This window comes from Doryrhamphus excisus, linkage group LG12 (assembly GCF_037039965.1).
Source record: "Doryrhamphus excisus strain RoL-2023G ecotype Guam linkage group LG12, RoL_Dexc_Guam_v1.1, whole genome shotgun sequence".
NCBI classification, from domain to species: domain Eukaryota; kingdom Metazoa; phylum Chordata; class Actinopteri; order Syngnathiformes; family Syngnathidae; genus Doryrhamphus; species Doryrhamphus excisus.
In genome coordinates, this window is record NC_136368.1 from 20,599,812 (window position 1) to 20,617,230 (window position 17,419).

The following is a 17,419-nucleotide window of genomic DNA, read 5'->3' on the forward strand; positions in this document are numbered from 1 at the left end:
CGCCTCTCGCCCCAAGACAGCTGGGATAGGCTCCAGCAAAAGGAATGAATGAATATACGTATATATATATTTTTCATCTGTTTTTGTCACTTTACCACATTAGTCTCACGTTTTAAATCACTTTTTTTCTCATTACATTGCAACTTTTTTCTCATAATATTATTGGAGTATTATCTCTTAGTAATATGTCCTTTTCTTTTATTAATACAAGTTTATTGGTGTAACTTTATTGTATTTTTAGTAAACGGTGACATGTTTTGTTTTATTAAGGTTTTTATGTTTATTCTTGAATTTGTTATGAATTTTATGTGAATTTTTTTGTTTTTTCTAGTGTCCTATATGATCTGTCATGGTGAAATAGGTTATGTATATAATAAGTGAATCCATAAGTGGCACATGCTGCTAGATGTGTACATTGTGCATGAGTCCACCTGCCTGACGTCGGTCATGCACCATCGTCCAATCAGAGGCCACGTTGTGCAGAGACCCCGCCCCTTTCTCGCCCTCCCCTCCCCGTCGTATAATTGAAGTTTCTCTTTTAGTTTCCCGGCTCATCGCCTTCCCTTCAGTACTGCTCCACACGCGGAGGGATTAAAACCGCAGCCACCGACAGCAAGCGGATCGGGGAACGGAGCACCGCCACGATGTTCACCGGGAGGTTGAGGGCGTGCGCGGCCCTGTGCGCGTTGTGGATTACGGCGTTGACGAGCACGCGGAGCGGCGTGTGCGCCAAGAGGCAAGAGGACTCGTTCTCCACCGCCAGTGTTTACCGAGCACGGTGCGCCTCTCGGTGCCTCAGCCTGCACATCACCCGCATCTCCGCCTTCTTCAAGCACTCGCAGGTACGCACAAGTGCTGGCTCATGGGTCACATCAAACGGGGTTGGCTTTATTAGCACGCTTGGTTGGACCGGATCTTGGAAACTTGTCACTTTAAGGCATTTCTTTATCTCATTTCTTCTGCTTTTACATTCAAACGTCCAATTTACTGGACTCTTGTTTTTGCTGGCGATGCACTTCATGGGGTTCCAGTTTTTTTGGAAGAGGTGTCACAAAAAAGAAAATACCCCGCAAAATGCTGGTGTTGTATCTTTTGCAGTCAGTCTTGCGAAAAGCCAAAGAAAAAGCAAAAAAAAAAAAATACATTTTAAACGTTTTATGTAGCCAGAGAGCATCCCCCTTTGGGAATAACTGTCGCACAAAGATGATGGTTTGGTGCCATATGATGGCATCTCGCTGGCATCTTGTGTGATGGAGTCCCATTTTTAGTAAAAATGCCAAAGAAAAAGCAAAAAAAATATTAGTTTTTACGTTTTTATGTAGCCAGAGAATACCCCTTTGGAAATAACTGTCGCACAAAGATGATGATTGATGGTTTGGTGCCATGTGATGGCATCTCGCTGGCGTCTTGTGTGACAGAGTCCCATCTTTAGCAAAAAAGTCAAAGAAAAAGCAAAAAAATATTTTTTTTTTTACATTTTTATGTGGCCAGAAAATCCCCCTTTGGAAATAACTGTCGCACATAGATGATGGTTTGGTACCATATGATGGCATCTCGCTGGCGTCTTGTGTGACGAAGTCCCATCTTTAGCAAAAAAGCCAAAGAAAAAGCAACAAAAAATTTTTTTTTTACGTTTTTATGTGGCCAGAGAATCCCCTTTTGGAAATAACTGTCGCACAAAGATGATGGTTTGGTGCCATATGATGGCATCTCGCTGCCATCTTGTGTGATGGAGTCCCATTTTTAGCAAAAATGCCAAAGAAACAGCAAAAAAAATATTTGTTTTTACGTTTTTATGTAGCCAGAGAGCATCCCCCTTTGGAAATAACTGTCGCACAAAGATGATGGTTTGGTGCCATGTGATGGCATCTCGCTGGCGTCTTGTGTGACAGAGTCCCATTTTTAGCAAAAAAGTCAAAGAAAAAGCAAAAAAATATTTTTTTTTTTACATTTTTATGTGGCCAGAAAATCCCCCTTTGGAAATAACTGTCGCACATAGATGATGGTTTGGTACCATATGATGGCATCTCGCTGGCGTCTTGTGTGACGAAGTCCCATCTTTAGCAAAAAAGCCAAAGAAAAAGCAACAAAAAAATTTTTTTTTACGTTTTTATGTGGCCAGAGAATCCCCTTTTGGAAATAACTGTCGCACAAAGATGATGGTTTGGTGCCATATGATGGCATCTCGCTGCCATCTTGTGTGATGGAGTCCCATTTTTAGCAAAAATGCCAAAGAAAAAGCAAAAAAAATATTTGTTTTTACGTTTTTATGTAGCCAGAGAGCATCCCCCTTTGGAAATAACTGTTGCACAAAGATGATGGTTGATGGTTTGGTGCCATGTGATGGCATCTCGCTGGCGTCTTGTGTGACAGAGTCCCATTTTTAGCAAAAAAGTCAAAGAAAAAGCAAAAAAAAAAAATTTTTTTTTACGTTTTTATGTGGCCAGAGAATCCCCCTTTGGAAATAACTGTCGCACATAGATGATGGTTTGGTGCCATGTGATGGCATCTTGCTGGCGTCTTTTGTGACGGAGTCCCATTTTTAGCAAAAAAGCCAAAGAAAAAGCAACAAAAAATTTTTTTTTTTATGTGGCCAGAGAATCCCCTTTTGGAAATAACTGTCGCACATAGATGATGGTTTGGTGCCATATGATGGCATCTCGCTGGCGTCTTGTGTGACAGAGTCCCATTTTTAGTAAAAAAGCCAAAGAAAAAGCAAAAAAAAAAAAAAATTACGTTTTTATGTGGCCAGAGAATCCCCCTTTGGAAATAACTGTCGCACATAGATGATGGTTTGGTACCATATGATGGCATCTCGCTGGCATCTTGTGTGATGGAGTCCCATTTTTAGCAAAAATGCCAAAGAAAAAGCAAACAAAATATTTGTTTTTACGTTTTTATGTAGCCAGAGAATACCCCTTTGGAAATAACTGTCGCACAAAGATGATGGTTGATGGTTTGGTGCCATATGATGGCATCTCGCTGGCGTCTTGTGTGACGGAGTCCAATCTTTTGCAAAAAAGCCAAAGAAAAAGCAAAAAAAGGTGCACTCTTGCCAGGTCTCTTGATGATTTTGCACGATTTACCAGAATTGGCTCATCGTTGTGCATTGTTTGATGAATACGAGGCATTGTTTTGGAATACGTCTCGCAAAAACACAAAGAAAAAGCAAAAAAAAAAAGTACTAATTGTTTTCTGCAAGCTTGGCAAAAATGGTAAAGCAAAATGAGAAAAATGCAATCTTTCGTAGAATATGATGATGGTTTCCTGCGACGTCTTAGGTGACCATTAGATCTGTCGTTGACCCCAGTCAATGTCCTGCTATTTACTGGAAAGAAGCTGCTAAAGGATGAGCCTGGCCTTGTCCGATGCTGTCACTCGTACGCGTAAAGTAGCTGCATTGTGTGCATGAGTCAGTGTGGGGTGTCAGAAGTTGTTTTTCACCCTCCAGTGGACTCACTGTTCTCTCCCGGGACGCCAGCAAAGAAAAGAAGTGTCCGCTGATCCTTTAGCCGTCTCTCTATCTGCTGGCTGGCTTCTTTTATACTCATCCCCAAATTTGCATTTGCAAGCCCTCGTTTGGCGTAGGAAGCCTCGGCATCATGGCGGAACTGGACACATTTTGTAAATAGACCCAATGAATCAACTCTCAATTAAGAGTGGTTCTAAATACAGGATAAGTGGAGTCAAAGAAACAAGCAGTGGTGCACATCCAGAGGACACTGTGTTTCTTATTAAAGCGCAACTTGGAGAGAAATGTCCTGAATTTGTTCATGGTGTGTCCAAGTTTTTTATTTTTTATTTTATGGCTGCCTTGGGTTGCAAAGTTAGGACATTAAATCAGCCACCAGCTGGATGAACGCTCCAATAGCTGATGAAGTACCCCCCCCCCCCTTGCAGACTGCAAATATTCTACTGTGGATCCCAATTCCGTCTTACTACCTGAAAATACGATTCTAAATCTGAACAAACCCAAGAAATCAAACTTTTTCCATCATGAAAGCATTATTAACTGTACAGTCAAGGACTTTTGACAACATTTTACCATTTTTCATTGTCACATAGTGGAAACAGATCATTTCATGCACACAGATGGCAGTCAAATTTGGCATAAATGTTGCAAAAATCCAAAGAAAAAGCAAAAAAAAAAAAACATATGCTGATGGATTTGCACAATGATGCCCTAAGATTGGCTGGCAAACCTAGTCCAGGGTGTACCACTCAGCTGGGATAGGCTCCAGCGTACCACCAGGACCCTAATAAGTGGATGAAGTGGAATAGAAATTCAATGAATGAAAGGAGTTGTCTCACATGATGGCGTCCCATCATTAGGAATAAGTGTTGCAAAAAGCCAAAGAAAAAGGAAAAAATTGTGCTTTTGAAAAATATGCTGATGGATTTGCACAACAATCGTCGATTATTGCTCCCTTGCTAAATTGCAGCTTTTCAGAAAATAATTAATGATGGCTGTATGGTGGTAAATTATGGTCTATTATTAGTCCAAAATATATTGAAATACAAAGAATACGTATTCTGGTCACTAGGTGGCAGTCATGACACAAACACATAGCGACATTACCATGAAGTCAGCCATGTCCATGTCCAACTTTCTAGACTGGAAAAAAATATCCTCCCATTCTGTGTGGAAGTGGTAACATTTTGACTTCTTAAGTTTAGAAAAGGGCTGCACGGCGGTCAAGTGGTTAGCGCGCAGACCTCACAGCTAGGAGACTAGGGTTCAATTCCACCCTCGGCCATCTCTGCGTGGAGTTTGTATGTTCAAGACTGGTTCAAGACTCTTCATCCTTGTATTTAGCAAACATCAACTGCTTGTATTGTTTCTTGAATCGGCTCATCGTTGTGCATTGTTTGATTTCCTTACTCAATCTATTCCATAGTTTGATTCCACATACTGAAATGCTATGGCTAGCATAACGTAGTCCTAGCATAGAAGTGTTTCAAATGTAGTTCTTCCCTGAGATCATATTTCTCCTCTCTTGTAGAGAAGTATTGGATGACATTTTTAGCTAATTGCTTATTTTTAGCCTTATGCATTATTTTAGCTGTTTGAAGATGAACTATATCAGCAAGTTGAAGTATTTGTCATTTTAGAAATAAGGAGTTAGTATGTTCTCTGTAGGCGGCATTATGAATTATCCTTACTGGCCTTTTTTTTTGCAGTACATTTAGCGAGTGAAGAATGCTTTTATAGTTATTAGCCCATATTTTCACATAATAAGTAAGATATGGTAGACATGGTAAGATATGGAAAGTATTTGTGATTTTAGAAATAAGGAGTTAGTATGTTCTCTGTAGGCGGCATTATGAATTATCCTTACTGGCCTTTTTTGCAGTACATTTAAGCGAGTGAAGATTGCTTTTATAGTTATTAGCCCATATTTCCACACAATAAGTAAGATATGGTAGAACCAGATATAATATAACCAAATATAATATAAAAATGTTCCATTTATTAAGATTGAATTTCATATCACTGTCAGGACTGGAACCAATTCACGGCTATAAAAAATCTGCATAATTTCATATAAGAGGCTCATGGTTTTGTGAAAAAAAATGTTTTTGTGTCCACACACATAATTGTTTGACATTGTGCAGACCATAGTCCGATTTTTCTCAACAATTTGAGTGGATTTTTCAATTGTTGGCCGATGGAGGCTCCATTGTATTCTTTGGAATGGGAAGACAAGGAAGTGCAGTTTGGGACGAGTGATAAGCAAACCCTGCTTGAGGCCGCTCAAAATAGAACGCCGTTGTTGATAATGTGCAACTGTCTTGCGTACGATCCTTTCATGTGAAATGGTGGGCAAGGGGGGGGGTCTGGTCAGCTGCACAAACACACACCAACCCGACCCCCCCACCCCACACACACACACACACACACACACGCAACGTCTGCCATCAGCACACCTCATAGGTATGCGGAGGGTACAACAACGCAGGGGTCACCTTCTTGCTAAACGCCGGCGCCCGATGGCGCTAAATGCGATAAGCGCTAATGTGGTGTCGCCAGTCAGCACAAACTACACGTGGAGCCGCTTCCCAACGGGACGGATCTCATTACGCTAACAGGCGCACAGCGCTAATGACAAACCTCTTCATTTGGGGGTCACGGGATACGGGATAGGAACGCCTTAAATAGAGATGAAGTTCTTGGGACTTGGAGAGTCTTCATATCGCCGTTAATCTACGTAACGTGTCATTTGTTTTGCTTAACCTGAGAGCGATGTCATTGAAAGTTGTCGGAATCATACCCCCGCCGGAATGACACTTACTGGATTTAACACTTGCACATGCGAAGATTTTTTTTTTTCATGTGGCAAACTCTGAATCTCAGTTTGAAATAAAGACTCCCTTCAGCAAATTTGTAGACCATCTAGTGATGTCATAGCGGTTGCCAAAGCAGATTTATCTCCCCACATCTTGGTGAGTTTGTCACCCCCCCCCCCAGTATAATCGACAGAGGGGGGAACACCCGTCCATAAATATCCACATCGGACACTTTAAAAAGTGGAGAGCGAGCTGGGAGGCACGTAGAAATTCAGTCTATCAGAAAGCGTCAGCCTTGGAGTGGATGATTTATGGGGGGGGCCAAAAAATGGAAAAAAAACAACAAGGCGTGTCCACTGAAGCTCTTATTATGACATTTAAAAAGCCTTTAAATATATTCTAAATTTAGTTTAATTACTTTTAAAAAAAGAAAAAAAAGGGTGGCACGGTGGTCTAGTGGTTAGCGTGCAGACCTCACAGCTAGGAGACGAGGGTTCGATTCCACCCTTGGCCATCTCTGTGTGGAGTTTGCATGTTCTCCCCGTGCATGCGTGGGTTTTCTACGGGTGCTCCGGTTTCCTCCCACATTTTTGGACATTGTTCCAACCATAACAATGCTAACAATGCTAACAATGCTAACAATGCTAACAATGCTAACAATGTTAACAATGCTAACAGTGCTAACAATGCTATTTTCCTATTATTGCTATCTTAACCTTACATTTTGGGCTGCACGGCAGACGGAGTGGTTTGCGAGCAGGCCTCACAGCCAGGAGACCCGAGTTCAATTCCACCCTCGGCCATCTCTGTGTGGAGTTTGCATGTTCTCCCCGTGCATGCGTGGGTTTTCTACGGGTACTCCGGTTTCCTCCCACATTTTTGGACATTGTTCCAACCATAACAATGCTAACAATGCTAACAATGCTATTTTGCTATTATTGCTATTTTAACCTCACATTTTGGGCTGCATGGCAGACGGAGTGGTTTGCGAGCAGGCCTCACAGCCAGGAGACCCGGGTTCAATTCCACCCTCGGCCATCTCTGTGTGGAGTTTGCATGTTCTCCCCGTGCATGCGTGGGTTTTCTCCGGGTACTCCGGTTTCCTCCCACATTCCAAAAACATGCTAGGTTAATTGGCCACTCCAAATTGTCCATAGGTATGAATGTGAGTGTGAATGGTTGTTTGTCTATATGTGCCCTGGGATTGGCTGGCCACCAGTCCAGGGTGAAAAAGCGGTAGAAAATGAATGAATGAAAGATTGAATACTTAAAAAAATACCATAAGTTTGTGCCTTTGATATAAAATGTGGATATCAAACCTCTGGCAGGGCTCATGTGTGGAGGTTTTTCATGCGTCAGAATGGGGGTCTATGTCACTGCCCCCCCCCACCCCCCTTCCTTCTGTAAATGCTTTTAAAGCGTGACACTTGCGCCTGTAAATCTGAGACACCCTCAACCACTCGAATGGACAATAAGACTTCGGTCCTGACTGGAGTCCTTTCTCCTAATGTTTTCTTAACGTGGGACATGCGTGTCCAAGACAAACTCATTTGGACATATTCATGTCCATTACATAATAACCACGTTTATTATACTCACTCTGGCCGATACAAGGGCAGATTTGGAAAGATTTTCAATGCAGGTGTCACTCAAATAAAATGATAAAGTGAACTTGACCTGCTTAACATAGTCCGATCTCAAAAAGTTTTAAATGGACTTTAATTAAATTTGGTATGTCGCTTCTTCAGTACGACCAAGGACCAACTCAATCATTTTTGATTGTGTTCTGAAGCCACGGTTTGGACATTTTCATTTTCAACACGGACTTCACTCAAAAAGCATATTTGGTGCGTTCAAGGGCAAACTGATTCCTCAATAAGAATATGAATGTTTTTAGTTTTAATACTGACATTGCTCAAAATTGTTCATGCATAAGCTGGAGCCTATCCTAGCTGTCTACGGGTGACAACTTTCCGTTTGAGGCGGTACAAGATACCTCAATCGGATTGGGGAAAGGAATATTCCACCCCTGGGAATCCCATTATATATTCATTGGGATTGGCACTTTTCTTTGGGAATGAGGTGTATACAAAGGTTACATTCTTTCCGTTTGAGCAAATAACCCCAATGGAATTGGAATATTTGGGTCCATGTATACGTGGCTAATGACAAACATAAACGGTTCCAGTATTGATGCTTTCATTCTCTTGAAGTTCTGATTCCTCGGTCGGTAAAAGTGTTAATTGGCCTGCCGGTTAGCATTTGCACCAATCAGTCAGTCCACTTCAGTCCACAAGTGGTTAGTTGTGTTAGTCCGTTGGTCGGTCAGTCAGTCAGTCCAATATTTTGTTTGTTAGATCGACATCATTGAGTTGGTCAGTTGAGTCCACTCTTTCGTTGTTGTTATTTATATGCTTGGTTGATTTGTCAATCGGTTGGTTGGTTGGTTGGTTGGTTGGTTAGACCGTTCACTTGTTTAATTGAAGAACGCAGTCTGACAACTTTCCGTTTGAGCGGGTACAAGATACCTCAATCGGATTGGAGATAGGAATATCCCACTCTCGGGAATCCGAGTATATGTTCTTTCGGATTGGCACTTTTCTTTGGGAATGAGGTGTATACAAAGGTTACATTGTTTCCGTTTGAGCAAATAACCCCAATGGAATTGGAATATTTGGGTCCATGTATACGTGGCTAATGTGAGGCTCTTAAAGCAGGAAATCAATACCTTGACATTTGTAGACCCCCCCCCCCCACTCCCCCCCCCTATGGAAGACTGACCGTTTCGACCCTTTATTTAGGTGCAGCATATGTGCCCTTAAGCGTGTTATTTTGGTGTTGCCTCAGGACTCCTGTGAAGACAAAAGACACCAGGACACCCATCTCTTTTGAAGTCTTTTTTTGTCTCGCAAAGAAAACGTAGTCCAACACCTCCAAACATAAATCCTATTTAAATAACTACCCTCCAACGTAAACTGAGATTCATTCAATCCGAAGCGAAGGAACAAAAGACGGGCGTTTTTCAAACGGTAGAGATAAAAGAGGTTTTTGTCGGAGCTCCTCGGCCGTCTAGACAATGCAACACGCCCCCGGCCACCTGCTCCGACCCCTCAGCCGTGTACCTTCTGTGATAAATGTCCTGTTTACACGACTCCGCCAGCGCCAGAAACAAAGCGTTCAACACTGTCTGGGGGCCCCCGGTCTCCTTGACCCCCAATCATAGCGGAGGAGATCTGGAAAACATTCATCGGTCAGGGTCCTTGACAGTCCTCATCGCTGCATAATGTTCAGACTTCGGAGGAATGTCATGGTGAGTCAGAAGGATGAAGTCCTGACCTATAATTATTCCCCGTTGGTCCCTGACACGGTGGGGTCACGCCCGGACAGCTGGGGCAACATCCTGCTGAGCTTCACCGCCACAGGGATGCCATCACAATACAAAATTAGATCCTATGCGGCTGTGTAGATATGAGCGTGTCAACGTTTTATTGATGGACGAGCCAAGCTGTCAGAAAAAAAAGCAGGATTGATGATTTAGGAAGTGGCGTGGACTCGTGACAGCCTTCATAAATTACCCCCAAGGCGATGCCTCCCGTGTACATGTCAAGGTTTTATTTACAGGTTGCCACCAACAGAGGATTTAGCCCCCCTGGTATCGATCATTTCTCATAAGTTAGCGAGCACCGCGGCGTTTTAATCATCCCCTAGCACACGGAATGATGCACCAGCCAGGAATAATTCACTTTTTAATCAACGTTTGGCCAAACTGAATGTTTTATTACGCACAAAAAGGGCAGGAAACCCACTGACTTGGCGCTCATTTTTTTTTACCGCTTTCATTTTTCATCCTTATCTGAATTTTTTTTTTTTTTTTTTTTTTTTTATGAAGCAGATTCTCAAAAAACATGGCCGTACAATCATGAATTCTTTTGATGCCAATCTGACCATTACCCTTGACGCTATAAGCTCAGCACTTCCTGGCACTGGATGTCAAATTAAAACCCTTTAATGATAAGTTCCTTTTTCCAAACGTCTCACGGGATTCTTTTTTTCTGGATTACAATGTGGGAAACGGCTTTGAACTTGACATTGAACCTTAGCAGACTTTGTGCCTGCAGACCCCCTCAAGTCTGGCTGGACGTCATAACCTCAGAACGTCCACAAGTCGAGCTCAGATCCGGGTCGTTAACTGAAATTATTACTTCACGCTCCGGCTTCAATTTGCCGTTTTTCATCACATTTTTATGGATCAAACAAGACCAAAGATGAGGCTGGACTCAGGGATTGAATTTGAACAAAGAATCCGACGGCTGACTGGAATATGACGGGTGTCACATGTGGCTACTGTCCTGTATAAACCAGGGGTCAAAGTCAAACTGGCAATTTTCCACCATCAACAGTTCATATCAAAGCTGTAAAAGAGGCGTGACACCACCTGCGTATAAGGGTATTCCAAAACGTTGGCACTTGAGATACCGGACATTCATAAGTGTTGCAAATACGCACTTTAAAAGCAACAATACAATACAATAAACATACTCTTTATTGCTCTCTGGTTCTACCATATCTTACCTATTATGTGGAAATATGGGATAATAACTATAAAAGCAATCTTCACTCGCTAAAAGAACTGCAAAAAAGGCCAGTAAGGATAATTCATAATGCCGCCTACAGAGAACATACTAACTCCTTATTTCTAAGGTCTTATCACCTCGTACTTCGGTACGTGACAAAAAAACAAAACAAACAAAAAACTTAAACTATATTAGGAAAGCAGGAAGTGAACAAATGTAACAGTTAGTGATTGTAAAAGTACCAGATGGAGGGGTAGGATTTAATAAGCTTTGCTTCTTCCTACTCCTTTTGGACATGGGGAACTGGGAACTGATTACCATGGTACCCTTTATGTCATTGGATGCTCATATCACCTCCTACTTTCCTACGTAATAATTAAAATTAAAATTAAAATTAAAATTAAAATTAAAATTAAAATTAAAATTAAAATTAAAATTAAAATTAAAATTAAAATTAAAATTAAAATTAAAATTAAAATTAAAATTAAAATTAAAAACTGTTTTTTTAAATAAAAAAAATTAAAAATTGAAAAAATTGAAAAAATTAAAAAATTAAAAAAATAAAAAAATGTAAAAAATAAAAAAATAAAAAAATAAAAAAATGAAAAAATGAAAAAATAAAAAAAATGAAAAAATGAAAAAATAAAAAAAATTAAAAATTTAAAAATTTGAAAATTTGAAAATTTGAAAATTTAAAAATTTGAAAATTTGAAAATTTAAAAATTTAAAAATTTAAAAATTTAAAAATTTAAAAATTTAAAAATTTAAAAATTTTGTAAAATTTTAAATTTTTTTAAACATTTTATTTTTTTTGCATTTTTAAATTTTTACATTTAAAAATTCAAAAAATTTCGAAATATAAAAAAATAAAATAAAATCTGATGATGGTTTCATACAACATGCTGATGACTGATGAAGTTATTTAGCATAATCTCTGTGGTCTTGGCACAACAACCGAGAAAATACAAGAATGGAAATAAAGAAATGTATTTTCTAAAATAGCGGTAAGGGAACACACCCATCCAATACACTTTTGAGTGACATCTGACACTTTGGTTGAAAACTTCTCGTTTGTTTGTTTATTTATATGCCTTGCTAATGCATTCTTGCAGCAGCCCTGCTGTCGTCCGTTTCAAGGCAGCACTTGACAACAAGCTTCCAGTGCGACTTGACTTTAAAAGCAGTGGTGTTGTTGAAGAGATTAAAGCTACAAGTTCGATTACCAAGAGATAAGAGCATAAGAGTATAGAAACGTGCGTTCATCCAGTGTCCACCAGCGTGACATAAAGCCCTTGTTGCTCCCAATCTGCACTAATATCGATTCCACGTATATATGCACAAATCCTCTTAGGAGGTCTGCGGAGGCTAAAAACATGTTTTTGACTCATTATTTCCCTTTTTTCATGTCCGTTCATTCAGGTTTCCAAAAGTTCCAGCATAATTTCCCAATCAGGAAACGACCACTCGTGCAGGCCCTTTTAACCCCTAGCGTTCCCTGGCTTAGCGGCTCTGCATATTTACACATACACCGAGCGACATCGGGGGCAAATGTTTGCACGCTCAGAAGGTGGCACTTCCACGCCAATTAGGGGGGGGGGGAATTGTCGGTATCTGCAGTCTCGGCGGGCGCGCTGACATCAGTTCCCGCCTCGGTGACCTCGGGGACGTCTGTGGAGAGATCAAACGAGTCCTCAGAAGAGCCGAGGTCGCCGTGTTGTGCTGAAACTGACCAGAGGCCTGCCCCACGGGGGGGGCCTGGAGCGCTGACCCCGCTTTCCTGCTTGAGTTACATACACTTGGAGCTCCTCTTTTGTGTGTGTGTGTGGAGTCAATCACAGAAAAGGCATCTGGCGTAAAGAATGTGTTAATTGTGACAGCAAGCGAGAAGGCAATTACTAGGAATGTATTTTAATCTTTTAATAACTCCATGCGGTGTGATGACAGGTGATATTTTTCTCTCCCCTCCCCACAGAATAACGGATCCTTGGTGTGGTGCCAGAATCACAAGCAGTGCTCCAAGGTAATGTGGTTACTTTTCTGTCATGAACGCAACGCATGCATGCCTCATTATCGGGGGGGATAATACAACATAAAGTGATGGAGTCACGACAGGGCGAGTCCAGGCATGCGTGCGGGAATCACTCAGATATTTTCACGCAAAAAAATCTCCATTATTTAGACCAGGGGTCTCAAACTCAGTTTACCTGGGGGCCACTGGAGCTAGGGTCTGGGCAAGGCTGGGCCGCATCAGGTTTTCCAAAAAAAAAAAACCACGCATTTATTAAAAACAGAAAAATATATAAACTTTTTCAGTGCTTTGGTTCCGATTTTCTACAATAAAAGCTCTGATAAAACATTCCACTGTTCTCAAATATCTTAATTTTTATTTTTCTGCACAAAATAAGATGAAAAATAAATAAATAAAATAAAAAAAATCAATCAATCAGTAATAAATAAATATAATAATAATAATAATAATAAAAACTTAAATAACCACATATAGTTAGTGGGTAGACAAATGATTTTTTCCAGATTAAAATGAACAAAGCATTATTAGAGCCCTGTAGACATGACAAAACACGACTATAGTCACATTTATACTCTTTTTATTTACAACATATTGCGCAACTGCAGGGTCTTGAGACACATGCTAACTCGCAAACTAGAGAGCTAGCGACCTAAACGGTAGCCTCCGAGTTATTTCCTTTCAACTTAAATAGCCAAAAACTTACCACTTCCACACGGATAGGGAGGATAACTATTAACAGTTATTTAACCTTTAACATGAACATGAATCAAACGTAATAATTTTTCCTGGGTACATGATACCATACAGCATCCATATCAAACTTGCGCTTAAACTTTCATATCATATCAAGGCGGGGGCCTCAAAGTAGTGTCCTGCGGGCCACATTTGGCCTGCGGGCCACGTGTTTGAGACCCCTGATTTTAGACCCCGAAATCATTCCAACAGTTGACGCTGGCTTTTTCGGATTCTTGTTATTCGGAATGCATTGTGGTGCCTTACGTCCCCTTCCCGCAGGGCTTGTTTGTGTTTCATGCCCCCCCCCCCCGCCCACCACTGCCGCCGTCCCTAAGAAGTCTGATATAAAGCTGCTGTTGACAGCTCTCTTGAAAAGATGGCGCTGACAGGCTCCCCCGGATCCGTTGACAGGGCCCTCGGAGTTGTTAGAGAGGGAATAGTAAGAATGATATGCCGGCACAGCGTGGTCCAACTTATGAAATGTGAACAATGCCCACTACGGCTGTCAGAGCCTCGCATCTGCTCACAGACCGTGAAACCACAATTCAATGCTGTTTGGCCGCAAGGGCTCCGAATGAGGCGCGTTCAATGAGTACTGTTTTGTCCGTCTTCGGCTCTGAGAGCACGTCGGTATAAATAAATGTGTAAGTCTGCTGAGGGGCTGCGTATGGAGTATCTGAGACCGCAACTAAATCCCACTACAGCTATTTAGTCGGAAATCATACAAAAAGTAGGACTAGGCGTTTGTTTTATTCCGCATTATTTCGCACAGGAAGTAACGGGAATTTATTACCCTGTTTCGGCAGTAAACTGTCAGCTTCATGAGACCTCGGTGAACATAGAAAATAGTTTGAGTTAACTGACATTTAACGTTAACATAACGGTTAATTAACTTTAGCTGTCATACAAGTAAAAATAACAGTCGAAACGCTCAGTAGCCACGTATACATGGACCCAAATATTCCAATTCCATTCGGGTTATCCTGGTGTTTTTCTTCTTCTGTTGTTTAACAATTAAACAAGTGAACGGTCTAACCAACCAACCAACCAACCAACCAACCGATTGACAAATCAACCAAGCACATAAATAACAACAACGAAAGAGTGGACTCAACTGACCAACTAACTGATGAACCAACTCAATGATGTCGATCTAACAAACAAAATATTGGACTGACTGACTGACCGACCAACGGACTAACACAACTAACCACTTGTGGACTGAAGTGGACTGATTGATTGGTGCAAATGCTAACCGGCAGGCCAATTAACACTTTTACCGACCGAGGAATCAGAACTTCAAGAGAATGAAAGCATCAATACTGGAACCGTTTATGTGTGTCATTAGCCACGTATACATGGACCCAAATATTCCAATTCCATTGGGGTTATTTGCTCAAACGGAAAGAATGTAACCTTTGTATACACCTCATTCCCAAAGAAAAGTGCCAATCCCAATGAATATATAATGGGATTCCCAGGGGTGGAATATTCCTTTCCCCAATCCGATTGAGGTATCTTGTACCCGCTCAAACGGAAAGTTGTCAGACTGCGTTCTTCTTCTTCTTCTGTTGTTTATTGGCGGTTGGCAAGCAGCTTTGGTGTGCATTAGCGCCATCTGTGGAACAGAATCTAAACCCTTCTATACGCCATTCACAAGTCCACTTTTATTCCAAAAGAAAATACATATCTATATAAAACATGTGCCCAGCTTCATGATCAAATATTAGCAAGATTGAACTTTATCTTTTCCTGTTCCCGGGTGCGTTCTTTCAGCCAATGCTGAGATATGACGTAACACGCAGCTCCAGACGTTCTTCACTTTTAAAAATGGAGGCCAGCAATCGGCACTGGACTGCTAAGGAAAGTTTGTTTTGGATTCAAACTAAATTCCAAGACTGGATGAAGGAAAAACTGGCAATACCGAGTTATTCCAACAAGTGGAAGAAAAACTCCAGGAAGTCGGTATCACGTGATGTTGGTGTTTACGTTTTACTGGGCATGCCCCATTGACTATTCTGGTTGATTATAGCGGCGCATGGAGACACGAGATTGGAATATTCCTTTCCATGGATACCATTGCTTTCGGAAAGGTCATTCGGAAAGAGAAAAACTTATGTAAACATGGCTAATGACTGACCATCTACAGCCATGGGTCAGTCACCTTTTTATCTTGTACTGAGCAGCCTGGACAGAGGGCAGTGGATCACTTTTATACAGTATGTTGCAGCATTTGTGCTTCTATGGTTGTCATCGCATTTCCCCCCAAAAAACCCATCGTTGAATGTTAGTCAAGGCAGCAATATTGGTATTCTATAAAAAAAAAGTGAAAAGTTGTATAAGGACCCCCCCCCCCCCCCCCACTACAGGGCATGATTTTCCAAACGAAGAAAAATTGTTTTGTGTACAAACAAAGGCCAAATATTCCTGCATGGTCGTGTTTCATAAGAACATCCACAAAAACAATTATAGCGGACATATAAGTGCCCCGTTTTCCTCGAATAAATTTCCCTGTAACCCTCAGTGGCGTCTCTCCAAAGCATACATGCTGAGAAAGGCAATAAATGATGCTAATTAAGTGCAAATTCAGGAAAGGAATAGTGGCTGTGCTGCTTACTTAAACATGGCCGCACAGCTGGTGACAGTGTTAATCACAGTCAGTGTCTTGTACCAACTTCCTGAAGAAAATGACCTCCTTTGTTAGCCTCCTAAACACCCCCCCCCCCCCCGTTCTTTTTTTAATCCCACATGAGACTTCTATTTGGCTTCTCATACAGCAGCGCTTTTGTACCGTGGCTCCTCCGTATGTACGTTTGTACGTTTCCAACACCATGTAGACACCATGGACATGAACGTTAGCAATAAAATGTCCTCATTGCTGTCTAAGTGGTCATTTAGCAAAGAAAAGCATGTTGGCTGACAGGCTCTTTAGCCAATAATGTGCTTTTATGACTTAAATACTACTATGCCCCCCCCCCCCCCCCCGAGTACTTTAAAGTTAATAAGGCAGACTCTGAAGAAGGCCAAGCTCTTCTTTAGTCTCCTTTTCCACTCCTATGGCCAATATATATATATATATATATATATATATATATACACATACGTATATACATATATATATAGACATACACATACATATATACATATACATACATACACACACACACGCATATATATACACACACATACATATATACATATATATGTATGTATATATACATACATACATACACACACATAATATTATGAATATAATATTCATAATAATATTATTATTATAGATTTAATAAGCTTTGCTTCTTCCTGCTCCTTTTCAGACATGTCAGAGTAATGGGGTGTTATAATTATATTATTATGAGTATAATATTCATAATGTTATATTCATAATATTATATAATAATATTATTATAGATTTAATAAGCTTTGCCTCTGATGAATATTATATTCATAATATTATATTCATAATATTATATTCATAATATTATATCATATTATTATTATAGATTTAATAAGCTTTGCTTCTTCCTGCTCCTTTTCAGACATGTCTAGTAATGAGGTGTAATGATAAATAATCATATATTAATATTTATATATTATGTATAATAATAATTATAATAATTAAATATAATATAATATAATAAACATTATATTATAATATTACATTACATTATATTATAATATTACATTACATTACATAACATAACATTATTTTATATTGAATCCTGCTTTGCATAAATTCACTTATCACATCGCGATCTGGAACTAATAAACGCTAAAGGAGGGATGACTGATG

The 17,419-nt window shown here is 40.3% G+C and overlaps 1 protein-coding gene across 1 annotated transcript in view; it reads left to right on the forward strand.

Moving 5' to 3' along the window:
- Positions 1–536: 536 nt before the first annotated feature.
- Positions 537–17,419, forward strand: part of anos1 (anosmin 1) — a 63,949-nt gene continuing 47,066 nt past the window's right edge. The window contains exons 1-2 of the mRNA XM_078795191.1: positions 537–842; positions 12,835–12,882. Coding sequence (XP_078651317.1) covers positions 645–842; positions 12,835–12,882 — 246 coding nt within the window. The 5' untranslated portion in view covers positions 537–644. The remainder of the gene's footprint in view (positions 843–12,834; positions 12,883–17,419) is intronic.